Consider the following 14,990-nt stretch of genomic DNA (forward strand, 5'->3'; position numbering starts at 1 on the left):
CATTAATATGTCTTCCCTTTAGCTGCAGTAGGCAGAAGCACTCTGCCCTGCTGCCCTCCCCACTTTGCGCAAACCCCAAAATATTCCAAGCAACTTAAAGTAGGAGACCTGGGCCTGAATCTTCAGGTCGGCATGTGGGGCGGGCCCCGCTCTCCGGCACTTAAAATGACGCAAGATGAGGTCGGGCGTGCATCCCGATGTCACCGTGCATCATTCAGGTTTTCAGTTCGGCAGGTGCACACCGGAGTTGGCTGTCTGCCTGCCAAACTGTCAAAGGCCTGTTAAGGCCATTAATAATCTAATTAAGCTGATTGTCTGGGCTGTCCGTCCAAATTTAAAGTTGGTGGGCAGGTGGAGAGCCCAGGCGGTCTTTGAATTTATCATGGAACCTCTTCCACGGGCGGGATGAGGTTCATGAAGCGTTTATAAATTGAATAAAAATTTTTATTAAAATTCAGTGACATGTCTCAGCTCATGTTACACTGTCACATGAGGGGACATGTCTGAATTATTTTTTTCCTCCTTATTTAAATTTTTCATAATCAAACTAATCTCCCTGAGGCAGCTCTGGGCCTCAGGGAGATTTCTGCGCTCTTTCCCACGCATGCGCAAAAGAGCACAGGCCCCGACTCAGCCTCCTCCCCCTGCCCGCACAGGGAGCGCTCAGCATTTCCAGGTACGCATCACGCTGGGCTGGCCTTAATTGGCCTGCCCACATAAAATGGCGGCGCACAGCTGATCACAGGCAGTGATCGGCTGTGTGCCTGCCCGTACCTGCTCCCGCTCAGACCCCCGATGGGGAAACAATTCTCCCCCTGGTGTTGATTTTTGCAGAGTTGGGTTGACTCTAAAGACCATTAACAATGCCGCCAGGACCTGGATCCGGAGGTCCTGCCACATTTGGCAGGTCCTATTTTTACCAGCAAGCGGAAGGCGGCAGGACATTAATCACACAAGCAGGAAACCATAACTCAGCTGGGCACTTGAAATTAGTGCTGATTTCAAACAGGCCTTGTTTTTGATCTTCCAAGGGTCTTAACCTACAGTGTGGGAGTCACAAATTTATGAAGCACAAGTAAACACTTCTGAATGGTGGGTAGGATCTGTTTACATATATGATCTGAAGTGTGTTTTAAATCCCCTCCCTTTAAACAAGAAAAAAGGATAGGCAGAAGCTCTCAATTAGAGTTAAAAAATACCCTCTGCTGGATTACTTTGCTTGACAGACCATCTGGTGTAGGTTATGAAGAAGCTTTACCATCTGTTCCTGCAGTTTCAATATCGTACTTTGTTGACATTTCCCAAGGGCTGTTATTACAGCTGAGGTCACTATGAATGCTTGGAAGTGTCATAAATGCTGAAAAAGCACGTATCTCAGCTCAGTTTATATTGGATTGATAGTTTAGAGGCTTTTAAAAGAGATGAGCTGTCTTTAATTTGGTTACCAAATAGAAATTTGATTTTATAATAGATTGAACACCTGAAGGGGTTCAAAATCTTGAAATGAGTTTTGTGAATGGGAATGGTTTTTTTTAGTATCAAGTGTATATGAGTGAGAACTTGCTTATATTTTACAAGTTTTCTTTCATCTCCACATGACTCTTGAGGCCTGCCCTGAGGATATGAGGTAAGTTGCCATGGGGGCTATGAAGTGGCATGTGAGCATAAGTTGGTTTGGGTTTAGGGGGTGTTAAGGGTGAGGGTTAGAGGGCCTAACAGCTTCTAAGACAACTGAGATAATGTCCCAAAGAACCAAGGCGGAACTCATTCACCCCCATGACTGCCTACAATCAGCTTCTGGGATCGGTGGGTCCAAGTCTATTACGCCCTGCCTCCCGGAGTGAAACTTGGATGTAACAGGGGCCATTAAATTGAGCCAGGTCCATTGAGTTGGGAAATTTCCTGACTCGATCTACTTAACTGGCTATTGAAAATCTGGCCACTGGTGTCACATCTTTCCAATCCTTTGCACCTGTGAATTGAGCATTTCCAAGCTCTATTCAGGGCATCACCAGGACTCACTTCATGTCAGCAAGGCCGATGCCATGCTGCGCAGCTCCTGTGTACTCTAGTCCCAGATTGCATTGGCCTCCTCAGTTGCTAACTCAGGATGAACTTGATGGTGTGCAGCTATTTCCAGTTTCACAACCTTGCCCTTCCCTCACTTCCATGGCCACTGGCTCTCTTATCCATGCTTCATCATTTCAAGTCTTAACTTCCGCAATGCTCTGCTCACTGGCTTCTCTAGCTCCACCCTTCAATAACATTTGAGCTCTTCTAAAATCTACTGCCCACATCCCATTCTTCACTAAGTGCCACTCTTCTTTCTCACCTGTCTCACCACTAACTGCCTGTCTCCTAAACCACTTAGTTCAAAAGCTTTTAATAAAGCTTTCCACAGAATCACCTCATCTTCACTCAGCAACTCTATGTGCCAACATGTAGCTGTCACTCTTCTAACTCAGGCCTTCATCACTTTGCACCCTCTTCCATTTCACTATTGATGGCAGAGTCTTAAACTGCCTGGGTCCAACACTCTGATACTCCCTCTATACCCTGTCCCTTGTTACCTCTTTCACTGTGATGAAAAACATCCTCAAAAATTTCTTGCTCACACTTTCAGACACTGCTCCAGCTCCTCTTCTCCTCATGCGCTATGTCCAATCTACTTCTGTGAAACACCTTGGGAGGCTTATTACCTTAGAGTGCTGTACAAGCGCAAGTTGTTGAGCTTATGTTTTCTTCCAGAATTGTTAGACAACTTGTTCATCCTATCTTATTTTTATTTTTTCAGAATACAAGGTTCAGAAGAAGTACATTTGTTCACTGTAGTTTTGTTTATGTTTTACAGGAAGGACTCTCTATGGTTGAATGGAAAGACAGACGTTTAAGATATCATACTGTTGTTTGTGAATTAGGAAACAGATGTGTCTGGTAATCTTGCCTCAGGCTGACTGGAGTCTTGTAATGTTTCTGTAAGGGTAAGATTTATCAGCTTGCACATCCCACCCTGCTGGGAACACAGGGTATCATAACAAGCAGCACAGTGCATAATTCATACAAGATTGTTCTTCACTATTTGTCTTCAACAGTAATGAAACATGTCAACTCCTAAGATACAAAAAAGTTTCTGCGCAGATTTAAGTGACTTCAGTCTTTCAGAAACACGCAAACAGAAGTAGATCTTGATGATATTATAAGCCGACAGGATGCACCAACAAAATACATTGTGCCATAATTATTTTATTAAGAGAATATTTTTAAAAACATTGAGGTTTTCATTCATCTTATAACACTTAAAATGAGAATTTTACAGGATGTAATTTCTGTTAGATCTGTAATCTGTAATTTTAATCTTTGGAGAAGTTGGTGGCTATTATGTCATGTCAATAAACAAAAGCTCCTTCCTAACAACTTTTATTTTATCTCTACACAAAATATTGCAGGTCAAGTTATATTAGGTAATGCAGCCTTAAAGAATAGTCTTACATTTCATAAATGTGAATCACTTTTTATAGGTGGTGATGTGTAGGTGATTTGTAACTAGTTTCTACTTTTCTAACAACCTATCCTTTTTGTTCAATATGAATATTTATAAGAAAACTTATGATGTTAGGAACTTCTGAATTCCCAACTTAGGCATGATATTTCTAGTTCCTGTTTTGGTGTTGTACTTACCCTGGCATTGGTCCACTACTGGCAAGGTTGTAAACTTGGCGTGGATTCAGAAGGAACTGGAATTTTCTGAAGATTCTGTGAAAAGAGTATAAATATACTATCCATTTCCCTTTGTAGTGTTAGATCTTTGTTTCAGTTTTTTTAAAATAAGTTGAATTTGATAAAGCAAAAAGGAGTCATTATAGACAATGTAACACATGTGGATTCATCACTTAATACAGAAGTGATCTGTATTGTTACTGTAATCATTTTAGTTTTAATGATGATTGATAAAGAAGGTCTTTTCCAGGAGTGTGCTAGGGTCAAGCCTGTACTGGTGTCACACCTAATTAATGTCCCCAGGCAGTGTTCTCACAGAAATGTGAGTTGAAACAGTGCACAAGTCACAGGGGAGGATAAATGGAGGCACTTGTAGGGGATATTAACTAGACACAACACTTGTACCAGGTCATTTGTTTCCCACACTTTATTTTCACTGCACAACTAATGACTCACAATTTCAGTTGTACAACATTCAGTATTTCATAACAACTAATTCTGTTTTTGTTTTAGAATTACAGAAATGTGTTTTTACAAAAGTACCTTGCAGGTTTTGCTTGTTCAGATTTTTTTTAATTGCTTACTGAGTGGGGTAGATTTAGCAGCAGCTTACATGTGGCAGAGATGGCATGGATCTTAAATGAAAATTGAATTAACCAAAAAGTGTGCTTAATATTAAATCAGAAAACGTATGAAATATGATTTTTTTTTTAAAACTGCCTTAAACATTGCAATAGTCAACTGCTTTCATTTACTTAAATTGCTAGTATTTTTGCAAACAGTTTCGGAAACCTTCGGAGGTCCAGTTTACTTACTACCTTAACCTGGGCTCTAGCAGTGGGCTCTACTTTCACCCTTGTGGATGGCTGCCATTGGCTTAGCAAAGCTTTTGCCACAGAAACATCGGGTCCTTTGCCAGGCTGAGGAGCATGGACTCCTGGCTTAAAGAGATCTCACCTTCAGTTCCTTTCTTTGGTTGTTATTGCCTTTTAAAGAGGTAAGCAGAGATATCGCCTTTCTCAAGGCAGCTAGGAATGGCCCAGAAATGGTGGAATCCCATTTCAACCAGTCCTTGCCCTTTTCCTTGGAGTTCCACTGGTCTCCCAAACAATAATGGCAGAAGCCTTGTGTAACTTGAGTTGTCGTAGGTTTATTCAGTGCCATTTTGATATGCAGGATGACCCCCTTGTACTTGGCTAAAGCTTATATCTGGTGTTATATTTAGACATCACCTCCCAGTGTACAATCCTAACTACAGTAACAACTCTGCTGAACATCCGAGATTGCAGCTGTACTTCTGACCAAATTTTGCCGTTTCCTTTTTACAGAAAAAAAATCAGAAATTGGAGGCTCACCTTTCTCCCTGCTTCCCACCACTTTTAGGGTTCACAAATACCAGAAGCGGATGTGTGCCTGGAATTGGTGTGATCTGTAAAAAGGAATCCAAATTATGAGATTTTCATGCGATGATCGCAGTGTAAGATTTTTGCTTTTTATGTATCCCATTTTATTTTAAGAAGTGTTCAGACCCCATCAGTGCTACATTGGAGAGGTCACTCGGAGGTAAAATGGCAGCACAAACCCTCAATCTGAAATACCTGCCCTTCCCCTGGAGAGGCATCTGGTCTCAGCTTGTTATCTCCCCACAACAGTGCAACTGAAATCAACAACTCAGCCCAGTGCTGCTTCTACACATTGCCCCAGCTCAGAAACAACACCAAATAGGTCAGTACAGGTTCTACAAAAGGAAAAAAAAACACAAAATTTGAAACTTTAACAAAATCCCGGTACCTATTACAAACATTCAAATCTTTAAACAGAACAAAATAGATCATTTACTTGGAGCATGTTTGACAATTTTCTGGAGTGACTCAAATTATTTTTCTCGAAATGTATGAAATTATAAGAAACAACACGCTCTCAAAAACAGTTATTTATTAGCTATTAAGCATCTGCCTTTTCTACATGATTTCCTTTCAGCAAAACACAAGCAACAAAAAAGAGTTTATCCACAAAAACTGAAGGGTTAATAAAATAAAACTGTGACAAGGCAGTGTGGAATTACAATTTTCTTGCCTCATACTTAAGGTAACAAGAATCAAGGAGTCAAGAATCCACCTCATCTGCTTCATTAGCTGAGCAAGGTAAAGATATTACTTAAGCATATTGGGTCTGATTTTTACCAAGGACACCCAGTGTGAATGGAGCAATCATAACGTTCAAATAGCCTGAGGTCATTTACTGACTTATTTATGCTGCATATGTTCCATCTATTTGTACCAGGTGTTGAGTGGGTGGACCTGCTCTCCTTAAAGGGGCTACTGGTACTGAATCAAATAAAACAATCAGAAAATCTCCATCGGTTTTTTGTGGGGTCAAAAAGAGCAGCCTCTCACCGCCCAGATCACGGCAGGACCCATAAAATTATGCCAGCATAAAATTCTGCCCCATATTTCACAGAGGCCCAGGCAATTGGTCAGTTCTGCATAGGATCCGGCTGATTTTTTGACCTCTTCAACTGAGGAGTTGAGAACTGCTTCAATGCAAATCTAGCCCAGGCCTCAAAATGACTCTGGGCTCAGGTCTGCCCCTTTTGCACCAACCATTAAAATCAGCTCCACTAATTCATGTGGAACATTAATACAAGGGCACAGAATTCTTGTTATCTTTATTTAGTGTTGTATTATTCACAACAACAGTGCTATTAAAACTTTCAAACTAGTTAAACATTCCATATTACATTCTTTAAAAAAAACTTTTGGAAAAATGCATTATTTAAAAAGTAATGGCAATTAAACAGACAAGGAGAATAAGAGCTAATACTGCGATTTATCCAGGAACCATGCAAACTTGCATTTCCGAGCATACAGGTTATATTGGTGGACAGGAGTTTCTTGTGCTCCTCATGAATTGTTTTGAAAGCAATTCTTCTCCGCCAGATTTTCCATTGACTTACCAACTTTTACAGTTAATTAAGTAGCATATTTAATTGAAAGTAAATCTCTGATCATTAAGTGTCGTTATCAAAATTGGCACAGTGGCATTTGGCACCACACTCTTATTTAATGTTAACACCTACACAATCTCAACATTGAATGCTATGAATCAACCAGTGCTTTATAGATAACTGCAATTAACTCCGGAAACTCTGCACCCCCAAATTTCAAAGCAATGCCCTACATTTTCTTACCACTCCTGTAAAAAATAGTCACAAGCTTCCCTTGGGATTTTGTCATATTTTTCTTTCCATGATCGTGCTGCTGTCCTTTTCAGAGCATTAACTATGTGCCAATGGAGCACAGAATGACAGAGATGAAGTACCTAACTACCTCAGTGTGAAGTCCCGATGGAATCAGGTAAATTAATGAGACTCATCCAAAGGTTATGTATGATCTATTACTTCCTCTAATTATAAATAATAATCCTGATCATTATGCTGGTTAGCTATAAAGAACTAAGATAAATGTGCTTAACCATGATTAATAGACATCAATGAACAGCATAAGTCTCTTTCGTTGCCATGGTATCTCAAGGTGCCGCAGTTATTTCTTTTTGTTTCTTTTTTTCCACTGGCACAGACGCTAATTCTTTGGGAAGTAAATATGAATCTGCTTTGCAAATCACTTTCAGAATTCAGCAGTACTTAACGACCCTTTTAATGCACCATTCCAAAGAGTTAAAGTGCTTTAAAGAACACCTGAACAGACACATTTGATCATTGCAATTAAATAAATAATTTCCTGAGCAACAATGTAAAAAATAGTCAAGTTATTTTCAACACTAGGGCTAAAATACTGTCTGACAGCTGGAAGCCATAACTTAATAGTGTGTCATAATGGCACAGCCAAAGCTGGAGAGATGACAGCCTTATCGTTCGTACTGCAGCCTGCAATTCATTGCTGAAACCCGAGGCCAAATAGCTTAGCCAACAATGTTTATTTTAATATATCCTGAACTACTGTAATTTACTATACATTAACAAGGGCTACCCTTACTCTGGTAGTTCACGTCAAAGTTAATAGTTGAAAGGCAATAGTAGTTTTGAATATGTCAGCTGCCATATTCTTTTAATTTTTCCATGAAATGAAACACGGTGATTGAAGAGCCATTAGGATGGGAGAAATAAGCTAATCTTTTTTCTTACCATCAGTCATGAATCAACATTCATTCCAACAACTGCCAGTGCATCATCAGCACAAAACATGCTATTGTTTTTGAAGACACTAAGAAAAAGGGATGGAAACATTTTATGTTGCCTGCCTCCTTTCCTCATCTTCTGATGGTGATGATCAATAACCAGGAGAAACAGATTTCAAGTAATTGGTGGAAGGATTAGAGGGGCATTGAGGGAGACTTCTTTTCATGCAGAGGACGGTGGAGGTCTGGAACTCACTGCCTGACAGGACGATAGAGTCAGAACCACTCATCATATTGAAAAAGTACTTGGGCACTTAGATATGCCCTGTAACCTACAAGGCTATGTATCAAGATCTGGAAAGTGGGATTAGGATGGATAGCCCTTTTTCATCTGGCACAGACATGATGGACTGAATGGCCTCCTCCTTTGCTGTAACTTCCTATGATTCTTGTTGAGTCACAACTCCAGAGGTGCCAGTGTCTCTCCACTATCTTACTAAAATGACCATGTGTCAACCTGCACAGCAGCAGAGGCAAGCCACTTCACTGTGAGAGCAGACCCCTGCCCTGGGTTGGCAAGCCATTTAATTATGAGAGCAGATCCCAGCTTTGCATTGTACTATAGAATTTGTATATTTTAGATAAAACTTATGTAGGCATTTATATTTTCATATGCAAAAGAATAGCTTTGAAGGCAAGAAATTAAATACGGGAAGAAAAACTGAAATAAAAGATGGAGATAGCTGTCAGTGTGAAGGGAAGGCAGTCTGCCTTGATTAATGGGGCTGTTTATAAACTTAATCTGATTAGATTCTGATTATTTGCCTCAGATTATTTAAATGATAATTCATGGAAGTTTTCCACTCTGTAAGTAAATTGATTCCTCATGATTGCTGGAACTATTCATGGAATGCAAGCCCAGAGGAAAAATTTCAGAATTTCAGTCTGTCTAGTAAACAACTCCTCATACAGCAAGGGGTTTGCTGCTCACATTCCATGCAGTTGAGTGACAGAAATAATTAATATTCTAATTACCTGCCTGTTGAGAAAAAATCTGGCTCATCTTCAAAGAAACATACTTTGTAGAAGGACTATTTTGATCTGGAGTGTCAAAGTCTGACTTGGAGCAATACACTTACTCTGGGCTATTCCCATTCTGGAGTTCAATTATTTCACTAGACATATCATGCACTTAGAGGTGGAGTTCTGTCAATAAAAGCCTGCATCGTAATCAACAGAGACTCAACTAAGAGATTTTGAAATGATTCCTCGATTTCTGACATGACTATTTAGCTTTTATAAGCCATTTAAATGATTATGTTAAATCAAGCATTGTGTTGCAAATTATCTGCATAATATTTTGTCTCGGTGTCATTAAATATTGTGCAAGTATATTCAAACAGTAGTTTGGCGTGAATTGCAGAGTCTGACAACAGTATCTTCCACCTTTCATAAAGGACGGAAGTTGAAGAGCCCAGACAATTTCTGGTGTAAAATATCTTGGTAAAAACAGGGGTGAGTTTGTACTTGGCGTACATCAAGTGAGCAGTGGGAAGGGTGTTCAGTCAACCTGCCCAATGACACTAACAGGAGACCTGATTAATTTTTCTCTTCATGGACAAAGTTCATTTAAAAAGAACAGGTGAGAAGGCAGCGCGAATCAGACTGCTGGTAAACTGCTCATGGTTTAGATGGACAAGAAATCTGGCAGGCCAATTGGCATTTATAGGGAGCCTGTGGCCCTAAAAGGGGAGATGTGCTTTCACTGGCAATCAGTGGAGTGTGTGTTACTGAGGCAGCAACAGCAAAATTACCATATCCAAGCTGTCCCACCCTCGCTCCTCACCAATTCTCTTACATATGTTGTGGAAGTATTCATGGAATAAGTAAGGAAGAGGAAAGAGATCCTCTTTTCCATTGATGTGTGTCAAAAGTCCTAAAAAAGGAGTCAGAAGCAGACAAGTGGCTGGGCAGGTCAAAGCAAGCTCTAAAGAAAAGTCATATGGACTCGAAACGTTAACTCTGTTTTTTCTCTCCACAGATGCTGTTAGACCTGCTGAGTTTTTCCAGCATTTTCTGTTTTTGTTTCAAAGTCAGCTGCATTGTTTCAAGGATCCAATTTCAGGTCTGAAAGAAACTTAATGACCTTAACAGGATTCTTAAGATATGAATCCTCTTCAAATCCCGCTCCTGTCTGTAGTCCTGCACTACTGTACCATGGCACCAGCACTTCAATTTCCCACTTTCTATGCCTCATCTAACTTACTCACTTTTAGATTGCACTCGCACACTTAAAAGCTGGTAACGTGCTTATAACTAATTTCCCTCTTCCTCACACTTTTTCCTTTTGGCATAAACAAAATGCAAAGTCACCTTACACATTTTCAAAATCCTTCAACATAGCACACACTAATGTTCTCCTACTTTTCTTGCAAGTTTACAAAGAGTAGATGATAGGGGGTGATGGCTGGAGTTCATCAGTATAATCAAGTCTAGATGTCACAAACGCATGCACCAGGAATTCAGAAGAAGATGAGCCGAGGTTGGTTGGAAATAGGCAATGCTACAGAGGTTGAAATAGGTGGTGTCTTGGTGATGGCACAGCTATGTGGTCAGAAGCTCATTCAGGGTCAAATATGACACCACAGTTGCAAGCAGTCTGGTTCAGCCTCAGGTAGTTGCCAGGGAAAGGGAAAGTCATTGGCGAGCATACAAAGTTTGTGATGAGGACCATAGACAATGGCTTTGGTCTTCCCAATACTTGGTCAGAGGAAATGTCTATTCATCCAGACATTGGACAGGCAGTGTGACAATTTAGAGAAAGTGGAGATTTTGAGAGTGATAGTTGTGAGGTAGAGCTGGGTATCATCAGTGTATAAATGGAACGGATGCTGTGCTATCAGATGATGTCAGCAAGGGATAGCACGTAGGTGAAAAGTAGGAGGGGTCCAAGGATAGAACACTGGGGGACATCAGAAGTAATGGTGTGGGGGTAGGTAGGGAAGCAAATGCAAGTTATTCTCTAGCTATGACTGAATAAATAAAAATAGAACCAGGTGATTGCAGTCACCCCAACCAGGAACTGTTGGAGAGGTGTTAAATGGGGATAGTGTAGCCAACCATGTCAAAAGTTGCAGACAGGTTGAGAAGGATGAGGAGGGATAGTTTACCCTTGTCAGCCATATAAAATGCCATTTGTGACTTTGATAAGAACTGTTTCGGTACAGTGGCAGAAACCTGATTGGAGTTATTCAATCTGGAGTTTGGGCAAAGATGAGCAAAGTGCCCGCGTGATCAAGAACGTGAGTGGCAAGAGAGCTTGAGGATGGGCAGGAATTTGCAATTATGGGTGTGAGGGACAGCATAAGAGCTGCTTTTTTTGAAGAGAGGAGTGATGAATGTACATTTGAAGGAGATGGGGACAGTACCCAAGGAGGGATAGAATTGTTAATAATCTCAGTATTATCTGACCTTATTTCAACTAACATGCAGCCCAGGAAGGGAGATTGGGTGGTCAACAGTTTAGTTGGAATTCAGTGGTGCCCAGGCACATGCTATTTATTTGAACAACATTATTAATGCACAAAAGCAGGGAGTTAAAGTGCTCTTCAATGAGAAGATCTCCAGCTGCTGGAACCCTTTTGCCTCTTCACCATTATTTATGTCATCAGTGCAGTGCTGTCTCTATCATCACATTGAAAGCCCTCATCTCAATGTGGCTCCATGTGGTGTTCCCCATTGTAGTTAGGTTACATACAGCAAAGCACTATTATATAGGACACACTATGTGGCTATATTTCAAGGACCTATTGATCCATCCAAACAGTGGAATCATGACTTGAGATCACCATTGGCCTGTTCAGTAAGTTCTCCACACTCAGCATCCGCACTTTGGGTCAACGAACCTGACTGTAGCACGGTTTGGCCACTGAGGTGTGGTTTCTTAAAAGGAGTTCAGATCCAAGTGTGCACAAGATAGCATTTATTCAGTCAACTTTGCAATTACTGTGCAGAAGCAAAGAGTGAAAATGGAGGATTGGCACAACGGAAAATTGTTGTGCCAATTTTGACAAAAGCAGTCACAGATTTTTTGATATGTTGCTGGTAGGCACACATCAGTAACACATTAATGGAGAGGAACTCATTGAAATTCATGAAGCGCCCCACAGATGATGTGGATGCGGCAACAAGGCATTGCAGAGTGTTTGCAGCTGAAAATACCCAGAGTTCTTCTGGCTAGTTCCAGTTGGTCATTGAGAAAGAGTCGGGGCAGAATCTTCTGTCCCCGCATGTTGACACTTAAAATGACACGCAGTGATATCAGGCGTGTGTCCCAATGTCACCGCGCGTCATTCCGATTTTCAGTTTGGCGGGCGCGCACCAGAGTCAGCTGCGCACCCGCCGAACTGTCAAAGTCCTATTAAGGCCATTAATCAACTAATTAAAGTACTTGGCAGGGCTGCCCGTCCAACCCTTACGTTGGCGGGCAGGCAAAGAGCAGGCCTTCGCAATTTTCATGGAACCTCATCCACGGGCGGGATGAGGTTTCATGAAGGGTTTATTAATTTAATAAAATGTTTCATGAAAATTCATAAACATGTTCCAACAATGACACATGAGGGGACATGTCTGAATAATTTTATCTTTTTTAATTTTCACATCTGTATGACTTTTCTTCATTTCCCTGAGGCAGCTCTGTGCCTCAGGGAGATTTTTGCGTTCTTTCGTGCACATGCATGAAAGAGCGCAGGCCCCGACTCTCCCTCTTCCCCCGGCTTGCACAGAAAGCACTGAGCACCTCCGGGTGTGCATCATGCTGGGCAGGCCTTAATTGGCCCGCCCACGTAAAATAGCAGTACACAGCCAATTGTGAGCAGCCATCGGCTGCGCGCCCGCCCACGCCCACTCCCGCCCAGCCCACTTGACGGGGAGAAAGTTCTCCCCATGAAGAAGTTTGCCCCAGCAAATATGGCATCAGCCAGCTGTTCAGTGCAAGTACAAACTGCTGATTAGGAGATAAACTGATGCCAGTGATTAACCTGTGTTACAATCAGACCCCCTCATGATTTTGGTAAGACTTGGTTTGGGACCAATAGCTTTTTATTTAAAGCAGGCAAAATTTGGGATTCAAGACACTTGCTAATTGGATAAAACCGCAAGATTACATGGGTTTTGAAAAAATAAACTATACTATACAAAGTCAAAGATAAAATGACTTACGATATCTATCTTCATATTTTAACATTCAATATGAGGTACTTTTGAATTAACAGGAAACTGGGTCAAACACACCACACTGCACACTAAATAGCAAATGCACCCAAAACAGGGTGCATGTTTCTCAACAACCAACTCATATATTAGTAACACTGTGTCAACCAATCTCACTGAAACTCTGTCTCTCTCATGAGGGATTCCAGTCTTTACCTTCAAAGATCTCATCTTGGAATTCTCTCCAAAGGTCGCTCCAACTCAGACGACGTTTACAGCAGCCCACCTTGCAGGATTTCAATCTCATCTCCTAAGATTCCGTTCCCCTGGATTCCCAAGTCTGCACTCAAGCACCAACTTACAAGCACAACTTCAGCTCTTCAGCCTTGCCAAGCAGAATACTACTGCTCCAAAGCGCTTTGTCCCACCAGCCCACAGGATGAAGTTACCAATCTTTGACTGCCTTCTTTTATCTCCAGGGCTTCCCCTGACCCTTCTTTGATTACCAGGGTTTCCCCTGAGCCTTCTGCACTTAAAGTCTGCTAACCACAGCCCTTTCTCTAATTAGAGCCTTTTACTGCTCCTTGTTTCTTAACTGAAGTGGGACCTTTTCCTGGCCTCTGTCTGGGACCTCATCCTGTGCCCTCTCCCTTTGAGGCTTCTCCCGGTCCCCTGCCTAGGACACATCTTAATGATGCTCTGCTCCTGGTCACATGACCCAGGTTTTCACGCCATTTTTCTTCATGCACAAACACACTAGGCCCAGAGAACTCAAACATTTCAGAACTGCGCATGTGCAGCCTGCTCCAGTCTGCGCATGCACAAAAGCTGTAAGGTCCATCATGAGTCTATCTTTCTGACCTCCACTCTCAACGCTAAGGTAAGTTGACTTTCATAACATCTGTGATAACCTGGAAGCACCCAGTGACAGAAATGTTCAAGGCTTCAATGAACACTTCAAAATCTTCTCATATCAAACACAAGTAATTGCCTTCCAAATCATTGCAGTATTTGAGCTGAAAGCGGACAAGGAAACCTTTAAATAGCAAAGTGCTCACCTTCTGACTATTACCCCATGGTCTATAGAAACAGCCAGCAGCAATGTAGCTAGAGAAAAAAATGATATTAGGGTCTTAATTGAGTTATCTGACTCCTATTTGCATAAATTAATGAGGTCCGACTTGCTTGCTATGATTCTATTCTAACAGGAGCTTGGGCCAGCCTAAATCTTACTGATTTTCATCCTACTGCTCAGACTTTAGGGGTAAACAGGGCAGAATTAAGAGAAAAATCAGCTCCAGTAACTGGTTATCCAGTGGCCTTCTACTCTTATTCACAAAGTGTGCAAAAAGATGTACATTGCAAATTACAGGAGATGTTGATCTGCTTGTGAAAATTGTGTTGTGTTGGGAATTTGAATTCAGTGTGTCGGAAGAAAGCCAAAAATGTATCACAGCATCACAGCCCAATCTGATCCTGTCCTCTTGAGGTCCACATGCACAAAATGTTTTTTTTAAAGCAATCAGGCTTCAGAATGAGAGGTGACTTTTCCCCTGTCCACCCCAGCTGAAAGCTAGGGGCGTATACTGACTGCCGGCCAAGCTGAGAGCAGCTAACTCAGCACTGGCCAAGGACGCCTCCCTTCTTAGTCTTTTTTGAATCCAAACTAGCCGGTGCATTCATCCACTCTAGCTATCAGAAAACCATGCCATGCAGTTTTAAAACAAATGCAACAGCATCATTAAGCAATTATTTGCAACTTTTATTCTTTATCTGGTCGTATATCAATGGTCAGGTTTCAAGAAACGAATCATGTCGACAAAAACACTCAGCTGTTGGTTTCAGATATTATCAGCCTACTCAATTATATTTGCTAGCTTTTTTGGTCAATAATTGTAGGCTAAATTGGGCCACGTAGCATCCAT

The 14,990-nt window shown here is 41.4% G+C and overlaps 1 protein-coding gene across 3 annotated transcripts in view; it reads right to left on the minus strand.

The window, feature by feature from the left end:
* The window catches only part of dgkb (diacylglycerol kinase, beta), a 975,484-nt gene that overhangs the window by 590,727 nt on the left and 369,767 nt on the right, over positions 1–14,990 (minus strand). For all 3 annotated transcript variants that reach the window (XM_041184471.1, XM_041184469.1, XM_041184470.1), the window contains 2 exons: positions 5,073–5,146; positions 3,679–3,753 (listed from right to left, as the gene is read on the minus strand). In XM_041184471.1, the coding sequence (XP_041040405.1) occupies positions 3,679–3,753; positions 5,073–5,146 (149 nt within the window). The remainder of the gene's footprint in view (positions 1–3,678; positions 3,754–5,072; positions 5,147–14,990) is intronic.

This window comes from Carcharodon carcharias, chromosome 3, assembly GCF_017639515.1.
Source record: "Carcharodon carcharias isolate sCarCar2 chromosome 3, sCarCar2.pri, whole genome shotgun sequence".
In the NCBI taxonomy this organism is placed as follows: domain Eukaryota; kingdom Metazoa; phylum Chordata; class Chondrichthyes; order Lamniformes; family Lamnidae; genus Carcharodon; species Carcharodon carcharias.